Raw genomic sequence first — 15,362 nt, 5'->3', positions numbered from 1 at the left:
CCAATGGTTACACATCCCTTTCAATAAATTATTGCATTTTAAAAAGCATGACAAAAACTATGATTTTACTAAAACAGATCCTTCTCACTGAGACAGATCACCGGGCTGTGAATTGCTTTCACAGCAGCATCAAAGAAAATCATCCTCAATGAGACCTTTGTAAGAGATCCTCTGGTCCAGTTCTGTGCCTGAAGGCACAAACAAGTGTGTGCTGATCCTTCCTGACAGAAATTTGTCCAACCTGTTCTTGAATCCCCCAGAAATAGAGATTCTGCGGTCTCCCTAAGACAATTTTTTTCACTGTGGTCAAAACCACTCCCTCTCTTGGGAATAAGAAAAAAACAATGATCAGATAATAAAACTAAAATAAACTGTACAGTTTTGGTGTGGTGTGCCAACTATTCCAGCAAGGAGAAAGGGCTGAAGCAGGAAGATATTACATTACTGCAGTGTACATCTCATTTTTGCCTGTTTTAAAGATTTCGTGGTTTAGATTTATATCCTACCAGGAGCCTTTCCAACTGCACAAGAACAGCATTAATAAAGGATGAACTAAGAAGAAGTCTTTAATTTCACATCGTTGTGGTTAAATTCTATGAGACCAATGAACATCCAAGGCAGTTCAGCTCCTCCTGGTGGAAAGAGCCTCCAAAAAGTGTAAAGAGATCGAAGGTGAGTCAAACTTCCACCCAGGTCCTCATGGAAAACTGTTCTTTGGTGAGCCAAAGGAATGGAGTAAGAAATATGTGAGGAGTGGTGCCAAGGAACTGGGACAACTAGAGACCACTGAAAAAGCAGAAAGGACTCTGAGGACAGATATTGGAATTAGGAAAAGCAATTTGGCAACTGGAGAAAAAAATCTCAGAGTGGGGCACTCACTACTTATAGAGAAAAAGATGGAGGAAAAAACAAGAAAACACCTGAAACCCTAAAAGACAGGGACAGAAGGCCATACGAAGGGCCACGGGATCTATGTGCTTGTTTTAGAAGAGTTTGATAAATGATGTCTCAAGCAGAATAAGATTATTCATAAAACTTACTAGTTCCTTTGATAAGCACTCATGAAATAAAAAGAACTCTGCAGTGACTACATGATTAAGATATGGCCTTCAAGAGAGCATCCTGCCAAAGAACTTCATTCAAAAAATTCCCATGTGATATATCCCTTTGAAACCACCTACTGAAAAATCAAGCTATTCTTTCTAGATAATGTCTGTAAATAAAATTGATTATAACCTGCATGTAAGTGTAGCAGACATATATTTAAGCAATTAACAGTTGCATTTAAAACGCAGAATTTTCTTATTTTCAAACAAAATTCCACAGAACTCCTATACAAAAGCATTAAGATGGTGAGGGGAAAAGGGATTGACACTTAGCCTGCTCATCCAGTTCCAAAATCTTAATCTCATTGTGATTTTCCAAATCAACAGACCATTTAATAAAACTTTGGATAGTTCTGTCAGTGTAACCAATTGCTTTAATTATTACAGCAGAGTCTAACTCTTTGAAAGATTTGTTTTCATCTAGCAGAACATTTTCACACAAAAGTCTCACTTCCTCTAAGTCCAGCTTTGCCAATCTGGAGAAAAAATATTTTTGAAAATGTCCTGTCAAACTACTGCTGAGCAACACCTAGATCTACAAAGTAGCACAATACACAGAAGAAAAAGAGAACAGAAAATCATGCAAAATGCTGTCAAACTTTAAAGATTGAAACTTTGGAAATTTCATTATTGTAATTATTGTTTTACCATTATGATTTGCAGGTAAATAATAGGGTCTGTATGATGCTATTGTACCTCTGTCTGCTATTAGCTGGAGATTCTGGTCACACCAGGGAAGGAAATGTTGTGAAACTAATTCTCTGTCAGCATAACTGTATTGATTTCAGTAGACTTATGTCAGCAGAACAAAGGCTCCTGTTTAGATTTTTTTTAAAAGCCTCACCATTTGCTTTTATTAAAAGTTTTTTTTTAATCTGAAGAGTAGAGAAGAGTGACAGCATCCACACCTAGATCTAACAAAGTACATGAGAGGGGGTTGGTGATTTTATCGCTTCCATCTCCAATCAATTTTTCATCATATTTCTGTGCCACATGCACAAAGCTAGTAGGAAGTTAAGCATTATAAAGCTTGAAAAGACCTTGCACAACTATTTTTTATTGTGATACACTAATTTATACCACAGTTAAGACTCCCTGTTTAGAAGAGGCCAGATAAAAAGGAAAGGTGTTTACAGCTACTGCCAATGATATGTTCTGAATTTTCTCCTCTATGCTTCAATTGATTAAGCAGCCTGGGGAAAAAATGGCAGTAGGAAGTGCACCAGTTCTTCTCACAGTAAAATAATGCCCTAAAGCCCTGGGAATGAGAAAGAAACATGTTTGAGAAAGAGAAGAAAAGTTCACTAGATCTGTTGCTGGGGGAGGAACATATTATGCAGAGTGGTTCATTTTGGGAAGTGCTAAGATCAACTTTCAGTTCGGAAAGGCATTGTTCCAAGAGCTCTCTGGGGCACATTAGTCCTAGGTTAAGTTGCTGTGGCTGAATCAGCCAGGCTTAAGAAGTAAATGAGAGCTGGGCCAGCTAAAATTGATTTTTTAATTTATTTTTTTTTAATTAAGGGTAATTGAAAAAATAAAACTTGGGCACTTTGTTCATGAAAATCCTTTTATTTAAGGCAATGATTGTATGCAAACTCACAAAGCTGGAGAGTAGTTCTATGCAATTGCAATTGCTCTTACATTCTAAATTCTCATCTAGAGAAACTGCCCTTTCTGAAGGTGATGGGCAATTTTCTTTCAGTGATAGTTGGCACCTGGATCTCCTTCTTAGCACAGACTGGGAGTTGAGCTTCTTTACACTTGCTGTGTTTGTGATGAGACTATCTGTGGCTTGAAACAGAAGCAAGAATGAAACAAAGCTATTTCAAAAGATGGTCATTAGAAGTACCATTCCTACAACAGGACTCCAATGAAGTGCTTCAAGATCATATTGCCTTTTAAAATGTATTTCTTACTGGTTAACTGCTTTCCCCTATTTACCTGACAACACAGGCACCAGACAAAAAGCTAAATCAGTTGTAGTTCCATAGTATGTAATGCACAGAAAGCTCTTTGGAAAAGGAATACCTGACTATTATTTGTATGAAATAGTATTTTTAGCATTTAAACACTAAAAAAAAGTGACATTGTCTTAATTTACAACCTTAATACTCATCCTTTTATCTTATAGAAACTCAGTGGTCTGAGAATCCCTGAGTGGGACTCAGATACTTGGGCTCTTTTCTGAGTCTCTCTATCAGTCTGAGATGATCAGGACATGTATTTTTGATTTATGACCCTCAGCTTCCCCCTCTTCAATATCAGAAGGAAAATATATTACTTCTGGTAACTTGCTGCAAAAAATGTAAAGAAATTTGTGTATCAGACCTGGATGCTGTGATCATTGCATTCCAGGGCCATACACCATCATATAATGTGAGGCTTCAATTCTTCTCTGGAGGGGAGGAATCTATCCTCTTCGTATGAGCACAGCACTACCAGCTGATTTTATCATCAGCTCATGGTCCCTATGTATCAAGTAAAGCCTCTTCAGAGGTGAAGAGGGATTACAGCTGAGTGTCTCAAAGATTCCCGAGGGTAAACAAGATCATCACCTTGCAGCTGTATGAGAAAGAAAGGGAAAGGGATTTAATCTCAGCTTCTGCACTATGCCTTTGGGAAACAGGTTGTTCCCGACAGTAATGTATTCTAGACATCCAGATTTGTTCCTAGCTTAAAAGGCACAGGAATTGCTCCCAGGATGAGTCAAAAGTTAACTGAAGATGAAGAAAACCCCTGAAGTAATTTTGTATGGTTGTTTGGTTGGTTGGTTTTTGTTCATTTTGGTGGTTTTGTTTGGTTGGTTAGTCTGGGGGGGTTGTTTGTTTTTTTATTTGTTTTGTTGTTTGGTTGGGGTTTCTGGTTGTTTGTTTTGTTTGTTTTTTTTTTAAGAGAGTGTATCAGCCGGGACATACAGACACAGAAACTGATTGGATTAAATAAGTGTACCACTTGTTCGCAGACAAGTGCCATTAATTATTCACCTGTGAAAGAAACACCTATATCTTCATCTACTGGAAAGCCATTTAAACCATGTACCAGCTCTACTTGTATCCAAGAATTTCCGGAGGGGAAAGGACAGACAAGAAATGTGTCTGGGTGTTCCAGAAAGTGGGGAAGAAGAGTGCTTTCTGAAGAAGTCGGGCTTCTGGCTTGTGAGAATCAGTCACCTTGCACCATTGAATTTAGCAAATATCCAATTACTTTTTGCAAAACTCAGTTTAAAGCCCTTGGGTTTAAGAAATGGGGCATGGAGAGATCCGTGTTAAATTATAACAAACTGCTTTCATCCCGATATTTCAGACAAATGAATGATTAACATTTGTATTTTGCTTTAAATATGTTATCAGCTTTGTCAGCTAAACTGTCTCAAATGTTAGGAAGTAATCATTTACCTCCCGTTATTGAAACATAAGTCCATGGGAGAAAACCACAAGGAATAAAAAACTAACATATGTATCATGGTGCAAACGCACAGGAGTCTTCCTTAGCAGCAGAGTGTTAGATTTAGCATTTAATTGTCAACCACACAAATTAAGAATTTAAATAACTTTAATACACCCTTTAAATTAAAGAGAAAATTACACATGACATACAAAAAGTACTTTAAAAGATCTATTTTTTGCATTTAGTAGCCTGTAACCGTGGATTGTGAAAGTTAAATCTCCACTATTTAAAATGACTGACACCACCTGGTTTAAAAGACTGAACTGGAGCTGCTGGGAGCAGAGGGTGTGGCTGAGGCAGGTGGAGTGTGGCAGACTGGGGCATAAGAGCATTCTCCCTCTCCCTTACACCTCTCCTCATGCCCAGCACTGCCCTCAGGAACACAATACTGTGACCAGGTGCTCAAGATACATCTGCTGCTGCATGCTGATGACAAAGCAATAAAACCATTTGGCTGTAATATTTTCCAAATCACTAAGTTACTACTCAGTTCAGCCCTGCCAGCAGAGCTGGCACTCCCACTTCCCCCACAGAGAAATGCTCTGGGTACACCTACAAAGGCTCTGACTGTGACTCTTTAAAGCACTAGCAAGAAAATACCCCAGATTATATCACTGCTGCTACTCAGAGAGAGAGGCAGGAGGGTGAAGCAGGTGCTGGGAATGTAATTATTCTTGCAAGAAAAAGGACAGGTGCAAGTATGATTAAACACTCTTGAATTTTTATTCCTCTTCATATGAGAATCTGATAATGTAACTGCTTTGAGTTGGTGTAACAGCCCACTTCCTATGTACCAACTCACAAACCTCTATCTGCAAATAAACTCACTCCATCACTAGGAAAGGAAGCTTTTAAATAGCCTTTAAAAATATTTTTTTTTTAAAGAAGAACATTTTTTTCATTATGTACTTGGAAGAGGAGAGGGAAGGAAAACATACCTCACTGGGCCTGGGTATGTGCCTTTTCAATCCAGAATTGTTATGAGCAGGGCTTGCAAGTGGCTTGGGCCAAAATAATCCTGACTTTCTAGGAAAAATTTTAAAACCTCAAAGAAATCAGAGGAAAAAATGCAAATGCAAAACCTCAAATTACAGCTCCTTGACTTTTTTTTTCTTCATAGTCCTTTCAGCTCCAAAGGAAATGTCTCAAGCAACACAACCATGGTACAGCATAATGTGGCAACCCTCCACTACCAAAAACTCCAGTTAAAACACTGCTAAGTGCCAGTGCAATATATACAATTTCGGGTCTTTGCATCAAAGTCAAGCACCAGTCCTTTTTAGATAAATATTGCCCTTTCTCCTAGGACAGCACAAGCAATGTCCTCTTTCCTCCTAAAAAAACCCAACCCACCCAACCAACCAACCAACCAACCAACAAAGGAAAAACAAACAAACAAACAAACAAAAAATGAAAAACAAAATAAACTCCACCCCAAAACAAACAAACAAAAACAGCTCGGAAAATTTTGTAATGAGTGACATGTTCCCTGTCTGGACAAACCACCTAGCAACCCCCGCAATGAAAGGTCTATGGTCCTGTGGCAGAAGTGATGGATGGTTTGAAGCTCTTTACAGCTATCAACGCGAAGACTTTAAATAAACAGAAAATCTTACCGAGTCAGTTAGTTTGTCTGCCAAAGGCTGTTGTAAGAACATTTACTGAAACCCATCCACTGATGAAGCATGTAAGGCCATCAATATATTCTTCTCTAACATTAAGCACACCAGCTATTTTCAACAATTTATGTCTTCCCTATTAATGATAATGAAACAGAAATGTGTATAAAAGAACTCAATCTGTGAAAGCCATTTTGTCATATGAGGCATGCTTTGAAATACTTAAATGAGAACTTGAGTTCATTATGAGCCCATCAATTGCAGAAAAATTCAAACCCACTTCAAAACACTTATTTTTGTTGTCAAAGCTTTCACAAACATTTGCTTTTTCTCTGCAACATAGGCTTGTCACCCCACTTTAAAGAAGGGCAAAAGGTGAAGGAAATGCTGTTTTCCACCCCTGCTTTGTTGTTGGCGATGGCCTGGGGGGCTGCATTCCAGTTCTGCCACATGCTGCAAAAAGTCTCTCTTTCCACATGCCCTGTGTACTCACTTTCAGTTTTTAAACTAGCATGCATTTCCATAATTATTATCTGCTGATACGGGTGCTCAAAAAGAAGTCTAGGCATTTAGCTACAAATTGGTAAGATACTTTTAAAATGCTTCCCTTCCACCAATTTCCCTCACAGTGCCTCTCAGAGCTTCTTCCTCGTGCCTCACTCCCTCTGCTATGAACTTACACACTGCTTTTGGAACTACAGGGATCAGAGATGTATCAAAGGCTGCTCAAGTTTACCTAGATCGAGTACTAACAGCAAAAAGCTGAAAGCAATAAGGGCTTTAGCTTGTTTATATGTCTGCCAGGGCCTCATTCACTTAGTGAGGCAAAGAGCCTGCAATGAGATCCATGCTATCACAATGTCACTTCTACTAGAATCTGGAGGACCTATTTTGAGATAAATATGTATGCTATTATCACACCTATAAACCTCTGTTCCAGGACAAAATGTCACTTAAGCCAAGTTCTGAACTCCAGAAAAAAGCAAACCGGGACAGACAAGAACTGCAACCCCCATTTCCATCAGTACTCTCCTGCCCTACTTTTTAACTTGATCTTTTTTGGGGCCTGTGTCTCCAGTGACCACATATGGCAAGTCTGAATCTTGTCAAATGTGGCCTCTGACAGAGAAGAGGCTTACACCTGTATTCAAAATCCAGGGCTTTGAATTTTACTCCAGATCAAATGGCAATCAATGCAGGTCAGGAACTGGCCTTTCTTCACACCTTCAGCAAGAAATGCTGCTCAATGAAAAATCAGTGCCATGTTAGAGCATTTCCAGCTCAGCTAAGATAGCTCTTCCACTTCAGCTTTTGTGCAAAGAACAGATATCAGCCCAAAATGTTCTCCAGGTCCCTAACTCTCCAGCTGACATATAGAGTCATATATCAAATTAACACATGGATGTGTAGCTACGTATTAAATCAATACTTTACTTGGGATTTATCTTGTATTTCTACAGCAACTTCTTGTCAATTTAAATTTTCACTTGTGTTCTCTGCATATCTTAAAACCTTACAGAGTAGAAAATAATGGCACTGGTATCTTTCTGTCCTTCACATAACTACAATAACACTTCTGGCTGTGAAAACCTATGACTAACACTGCCATTACATTGCTGAACTAGTCTTAAAATAGGTACAGCACTTACAGCAACTAAAGCTTTAGAGAGAGAAAGAGCAAAAGCTTTCACTGGCCTCAACAGTGGCAATGTGAGCTCCCCAGCAGCTGCTTACAGCAGTGGTAAATCAGTGTTGCTATTCAGTAGGAGTTACAAGTATTTCAGTTTGAAAGAAAAATAGTTTATAAAATCTTAGTAACTGTTGAAAAACAAAGACAAAGTTCTGATCAAAGAGGAGCTTTCTTCATCTGTGCTGACACTGAGTAGTATTTGTCCTTTGATCTCACCAACTATGAGCAGTGCAATACTGTTTTATGTCTTATGTCCCAGCTAGCAATTTCCATGCTCTGTTCTCCACAAAGACCTAGAGTGTTCCCACTTCAGATGGCCATGGAGCTCTATGCTTAGTTTACTTTTTCTATTGTCATTAATGAAAGACACAGTAAAAAAGATTGGCTAAAAAAAAAAGGAAAAAAAATTTGTTTTCTTCTATGCTGCAAAACCACAGAAAAATAAGCATCAAACTGTAATGTGACAGGGATTAGTGACACTTCCCTTTGTACACAGCACAGGCTCTGATTATGCTAAGCAAGCCTGAGGCAATATGAAACTGTCTGAGGTCAGAACTGCTACTTGCAAATAAACAGCAACAAATACATTGTCTGCTCTGAATGAGGCAAAAATCCTTTGGGGTTTTGATTCAGTGTTTGAGTCAGTCTTTCTCCTCTTAGGTCATCTCCTTGAAGACTAACAGCAAATGACAAAATAAAGAAGTCACCAAAATTGCAAAGAGAAGGACAGCACTGGGACTCTTCTTTCCTGTACACCCTACAATATGGCAAGGAGGTGAAAAAGCCACTGAGGAGGACAGGACACTCCATGACTCCAATTGCAGCACTTAATTTTTCTCCTCTGTTTCTGGCTCCATGAGATATCACCTATTGTTTTATCAGTCTCAGTGTGATGAAAGCCAAAAAAGTGATTAGACTTCTCTCTAAAGCAGCTGGAAACACCATGGAATGGAAAAGTCTCAAGGGAGAGTAAAAGGACAGAAGCACTTGCATCTGCTCTTATTCATCATTTATGGCATAAGTTCTTTCCCATTCCTTATATAAGGTGATAAGGAAAAGAATATAATAAACACATGTGTTACAGCGAGCCTTTCTCTTGGGGACATGGCTCTTCTCCGGGGCTCTCTTGCCATCCCTCTCCTCAGGCATCTTCATCTCTTGTCTCTCCATCTGCTTCTGGGAGCATACCTTTTATTTTGCCCTTTGGCCCCGCCCATTTCCGGCTGGGGCAGGCCCTAATTATTGGGCACAGCTGGGCCTAAGCTCCCAGTTCATTATTTGCGACACCTGAGGACTTGTGGTTCTCTCTACACACATGGACATCTTCCCTATCTCCAGGCCTTCCCTCTGCAGAATGTGGGTGTCCAACACCGGATCCAGAAGGTGGATCTGACCCAGAAAGTGTCTTCAAGGTAATGAGCTGCATACTGAGCAGCTAAGTATTGTGTTTAGCTTGGGACAGGAGAGGGAAGTGAAGGTCTGTCTGAGCTGACTGGCAGGGAAAGACAATTATCTTTGGCGCAAGTGACTCAAACAACTCTGCCTGTCCAACTCTAAATATGAACATCACTGGTGATTAGACATCAGTCACTTGAAAAAGGAACCACTCTGGCAGCTTTAAAAGTAGCTTGTTTGAAATGGCTTTAATCTCAAATACCATGGATCTCTAGAGGAATATTCAATTAGTGCCTGGAAGTTTTGCCTGTGGTACTCCTCAGCAGTTATTGTACACACTAGGAGAGACCCACAATGGAATAGGACAGCAAATATCAAAATAAAAACAGGAAAAAAAGACAAACAAAGCAGGAAGTCGAACTACAGTAAGATCTTTTGGCTGTTCCTCTAAAAGAAATGTAATTTTATCATCAAATCAAAAAATGTGTTTAAAAAAGCAATTGAAGGAATGTCATACATGGAAATTCAGCTTAGTGAGACAATAGTAAGAAGCATCAGAAGATGCAAATTATTGAAGGGCTAGATGGGGGGGATGTTATTCATACAGCATAAATATCAGTTTCCTGCCAGCTATATTAGATAGCTTTGTCTTTTCTATTCTCCCCTCCTCCGATATGCTCGCAACTTAAAATTAAGTGACTAAAAAGGAGGGAGGGAAAGATGTGCAATGAGGAGAGCACAGACTAAAAGGAGTTGTTTCACCACCTGGATCCAGAGCCCGTGTTCCAACCCTGAAGGAGTTACACAGAGCCACTCTCCTGCAGTGCTGGGCAGCCCTGGATTACAACAAAATCAGCTGGACTTTCAGCACCATCATCAAAAAAACAAACCAAAATACCAAAAAACCTAGGCCTTTCACAGCTGTTTCCCTCCCCATGGCTTTGTACTGAATTTTTTGCTACCCTTTTTCCAGAAGAATGAATTTAAGTTATTTGACATCTCAGTAGTAATGCAGCTTCAATATTCTAGCTACAAAAGGTGACAACAAAAAAATTCTCTTTAAAGAATGCTTAATCACTTAACATTCACATCTTTGATCTGCTGCATGGATTGCTAAATAAAAAGTTACACGTTGTTGGAAATTTCTTGGGTTTGTTTATCCTGTCACCACCAAAGCACTAACAAAACTTGCAGTCACTGCTCATGACATTAATGGGAATATAAGAGTGGAGTTTGTAGCAGAATATTAAAATTGAAGGAACTTTCAGTTTTACTTTATACAATTATCCTGGCAACAACAGCAATCATATTGAAATCATATCACCAATCAGAAAATTCCCATTTGGAGCAGCAAAACACTGAAATGATAGATCCCTGATATTTCTTATGTAACTGGACATAAGACTGCTGACTACAGAGTCTATAAATCAGTTTTGCCACAAAACTCTAAAGTTATAGGTGTCAAATACAAATATTTTTTGCATAATCCCACCTTGATCTTTTCATGTAATTATTTGACTTCTTATCCTTAGATTCATTGTTGCTAAAATAAGTAGCTTGGTTTTTTTTCCTACAAAATTTGCCAAACCCACTGCTGGAATGCATTTGTATTATTCTCTTACTAGAAGAACTTCTGCAGCATTCCCACTGACCCAGTTGCAGTTTTTGGCTTGAAAAGATGACACGTTTGTGTGAATCTGGTAAAGCTGTTGAAGCAGGGATACTAGAAATGAAGTATCCTTGTGGCCCCTTTCATCAAGCTCCAGGCTGAATCCTCTTAAGAACGTGATGGCATTTCTTCTCACTGTTTTTTTCTAAAATCCTATTTTTTTCTAAAATCCTATTTAAGGTATTGGCTGCTTAAAAAAAAAACAAGAAGTCAAAAATCTGACTGAAATAGCCCAGAAACTTAAGTAAAGACAGCTGGAAAGATGAAAGCATGATAATGTTTAGATGCAAACCAAGCAACATGTTCCAACAACTGGCAGGGACTAAATTCTGCCCCAGAAATGTATGTTGTTTCATCTGTCATTAAAGGATAGAGTGTCAGTGAGGAAACCTCTGGAACTACAATACAATTACATTTTTAAAAGACTCTATTTGGAAAGCATTATCATTATTAAGAAAAACACATATTTTTCATATTTATATACCCTAGTGCGGTACCTGTTGCAGCAAACCTTCTTCATCATAGCAAGAGAAGAAAGAAAAATAAAAAAGATAAACTACAGGGCTCATTGTTTATAGACAGTGTAAAGCCTTGGTAGACACCATATGTTCCCACATTCAGCGATATTATATGAAAAATGCAATCAATATTGTGTCCTGTATTAGATTCAAACCAGTTTGCAGAGCTCCAACCCAAAGCAGCTCCTGCTTTTGCCCCTGCTTCAGATGAAGCCGGCTCTGGGCAAAAATCCATTTTCTGGCAGGGAGAGTGCCTTTGACTTGTGTCCTTTAATCTGGTGAAAACCTTGGATGTACCCACAATCCCATTTAGAGTCATGGTTCAGGGACACATACACAGCCATGTCTCTACCATATCAGCTCTGCTGTGTTCCAAACATATTTCTGGATACAAGGGAGACTCTTAATTTTCTCAGATTCTGTCACCACAGAAGATTCTGTCACCGTAAGGCTTCCTTACCTGCACAGATCTTCCCATCATAGATCTCACACACCCAGTCATGGCACTCGCAGAGTGGGCCGTAGTATTTTCCAGACTCGGTCACTTGGCAGATGCAGACTCCACACTCACATCTGCCCCTGTCACTGCACAGCTTCCCCCCGGGGACACGGCACCTGAGCTCTGACTCAGTCCTGGACAGATGGCAGGAGGGACTTCCCAAACTCTTCCTGCAGAGGACAGAACAACCTGTGGTTAAAGCCAGGGGATGCAGTTTAGAGCTGAGAGCTCGGCTCATGGGAAATGACCCTCCTGCCATGGCTTCAGCCCATCTCCAGAAAAATGTTTTTAACACCACTACTTCAGTTATGGTCATAAATTATTACTTTCCTCAAGCCACACGGTTTTCTTCTATTTAATCAGAAATGTCACTGCTACCTGCAGGAAGTCTTACACTGTATTTTGTTTGCCTTGTTAACTGCAATAGGCTCATCTAATTTTTCATTATGCATATCTGGTGTATATGCATATACATGTCCAGTTTGATTATCTATCATAAATATTAATCTGAATTATTCCTAAAGGTGTAGAAAAGATTAATACATCCAAACATGTAGGTAGCATAACAGGAATATATAATACCCGAAAGCAAACCTGTGGTTGATTTTAATAAAATGCATTTTCCAAAGTGGTCCTTCTGCTTGTTAAATATACAGGATCCATGTTTTTGTCAGGAAAGGAAACCAACATAATCACTGCTTTGCATGGAATTGTGTAGTTAGTGGTTGTGGTTTTAGTAAAGTCAGCAGAACAGGATGCTAGATCTGAAGATCCGCAGCTCTGCCATGCAATTGAACCATGCATTGGAGCACACAGAGTTCAGGACAAATTTCAGGACACACACACACAGGGAAAACCACAAGTCACCTCATTAGGACCTGGACTGTAGGAAAACAGAACAAAGGACAAGTCAAGCCAAAACCAGATGTTTACAATGCTTGGGAATACTGAGGATCCAGGTTATCAGCACCTGTACTTGTCAGGCATGAGATCTTGCAGGCTCTGGAGCAAAGGAGCTGCTGGCTCTAAGAGTAGGCAGGTGCTGGCCCTGGTGGGAGGTGAGAGCAAAGGTTGTGTGTGCCTTGCCATGTCCCTGCACCAAAGAGGAGGAGCACGCAGGCCGTGAGGCAACCGCACCACTCAGGCAGCAGAATTTAGGGATTTGGGTGTGAAGTCATCACTATCCATCTCTTCCCCCCTTTTCTGCTTCAAAGGTCTGCGCCTCGGGCATGAAACACATCATTGCAAACAAACCCCTGAGGTTTGCATGACACCTGCTGAGGTGCCCAGCCACACCGAGCACTCCCCTCAGCATCACTTTTAAGCAAGGCAGAAGAAGAGCTCGCATCCCACTCCACCACTCCCTCCACAGCCCCAGCCTCCACCCTCCTGACAGCTCCCAAGTCAGCTGCCACCCCCCCCACCCCTGAGGAGGCTTCAGAGCCACACTTACCACAGGGCCTGGGGCCCGGCCGGCGGTGCGAGGTGACCGGCGGGCAGGGAGGTGGCCAGCAGCATCACCACCAGCCCTGGCAGCCTCCCTGCATGCATGATGAGAGCTGTGCTGTGGCACACCTGGAGCTCCCACACAGACGGACAGAAGTCCAGAGAGAGCCTCCAGGCGTGCAGGGAGCTGAGCTGGACGAGCCCTGCTACAGAGTTGCTCCCCCCCCTTCACTCCCCTGTGCTGCGGTGGCTCTGATTTAGCTGCCTGGGAGCGGGATTTGGGCAGCGCTCTGGGAAGGAGGCCGGTGCCAAACCCCGAAGTTTACAGTCTAGGCAGGGAAGTAATTAGAAACAGTTGTGCGGCCAGATGGTTTGTTTTGATGTTTTAAAAGTGGCCCGTCCACAGACACGAAGGAACTGTCTCCTTCTCCGAGTGCAGGCACCGTAAATATTTGAGGTATGTGCATCCCCCTGTCCTTTGATGGATGGCTGATTGCCATAAGCCATGGAACTCGTTCAGGGAAATATGCACCACAGAGGAAACAGGACCGGTGGTTCCCCAGCCACAGCATCCCTGCCTGGATACTGGAGCACCTCCCTCACTCCTGCCTTGCCAGATCCCTCTGTCCCCTCCTTTTGCCCGGCTTACCTGCTCACACCATTGCACTGTGCCACCCCACGGGCTGCCAACCTACACCAGCTTGAGTGACTGCAAATTTAAAAAATATTATTAGGTAGTCGTTTGCTAATGCCTCATTAAAGTGCACAGTACAATACTTTGTCAGAGGAGTGGGAGATTCTGGAAGGGTTTTAAAACTGAAGTAAAATGAGCAATAGTCTCTCTAAATGAATTGGATTTGACAGGAATGGCCACATGCATTTCTTTAAGCTATGGAAATTTTGTGACAATATTTTATCCCTCTGGTTGACGTGGAAATTGCTGATTGCCCACTAACTCCCTGGGATGGAAAGCTCTTGGAGAAAAAAGCTAACACCACAAAAAAATGGCTGGATACAGGTGTCCTAGCCTACACACACACATCCATCTTTAAAGCAGGAAGCTGACAGGGGAAACCTGCACTGGTTCCACAGACTAAATTGGAGATTAAAGCCCTCAGTAGCTCTCCCATATTAGTAACTCTTGTTTTACTTTCATGTTCAGTAGCTGGTATACCACAGATTATACCTTTCTAGAAAACATTTTAAAATTTGGTTAAAACTTCTTTGACTCAGATGCTGCCTTTCCCCAAAGTGTAATTAGATGTCTTATGTCTTACGCAGTGAACTCAAGGGTAAAATTCCCAGGATTCCTCATAACATAACTACTTCTGCTAGTGATCTTCCTGGAAAAAAAAAAAACCAAACCAAACCCAACAACCATACATCAAACATTTAACTTTGCTCTGATAGTCTTGTAGATGCCAAAAACATCTTTAAAGTTCAGTTTGGGGCCTGTGAAAAACAGTTTTCAGTCAAGTACCCTTTCAATTGAAATATTAACATCAACTGAATCTCAAAAGAAAAGATTAGACAAAATCTGATCCAGCACATTTGTAAAGAGACAATCTTATTCCCTGAAGCTATATAAGTTAAACCCAAACGTTATTCCAATGGACTATTAAAATATAAAACTTTTATTTTAATAGGCTATCTCGAAGTTGTGAACTGCAAAACTTTGCTCTCTTCTTGTAGTGCACCTAATTTTGTCCTAAAGCATGAACAAGGAATACTAGAGGGGGGAAAAAAATACCCCAAAAGCCTGTATATATCTGTTGCACATTGTATACTAAATTTTAAACAATTTTGTTGCCCTTTATATTGTATTTCTCATCACAAATATGTACCAGAATATTCTTGTACAATACAGATAATAAAAACTCTGTATTAAAAGGGAGCTGTTGCCTTCAGTTGTGCAAATGCTCAGTTTTCATAACCTCACGCATTTTAGTTTGATGAATATAGTAAAAAGGTAT

General features: G+C 40.4%; 1 protein-coding gene across 1 annotated transcript in view; it reads right to left on the bottom strand.

The window, feature by feature from the left end:
• Positions 1 to 13,631, bottom strand: part of ITGBL1 (integrin subunit beta like 1) — a 137,280-nt gene extending 123,649 nt beyond the window's left edge. The window contains exons 1-2 of the mRNA XM_071734406.1: positions 13,397 to 13,631; positions 11,905 to 12,113 (exon numbers count right to left, since the gene is read on the bottom strand). Of these exons, the coding sequence (XP_071590507.1) occupies positions 11,905 to 12,113; positions 13,397 to 13,494 (307 nt within the window). The 5' untranslated portion in view covers positions 13,495 to 13,631. The remainder of the gene's footprint in view (positions 1 to 11,904; positions 12,114 to 13,396) is intronic.
• Positions 13,632 to 15,362: the final 1,731 nt, after the last annotated feature.

Source organism: Heliangelus exortis, chromosome 1, assembly GCF_036169615.1.
Source record: "Heliangelus exortis chromosome 1, bHelExo1.hap1, whole genome shotgun sequence".
Taxonomy (NCBI): Eukaryota; Metazoa; Chordata; class Aves; order Apodiformes; family Trochilidae; genus Heliangelus; species Heliangelus exortis.
Note: the sequence above shows the minus strand (reverse complement) of the source record. Positions and strands in the feature narration are given on the sequence as shown.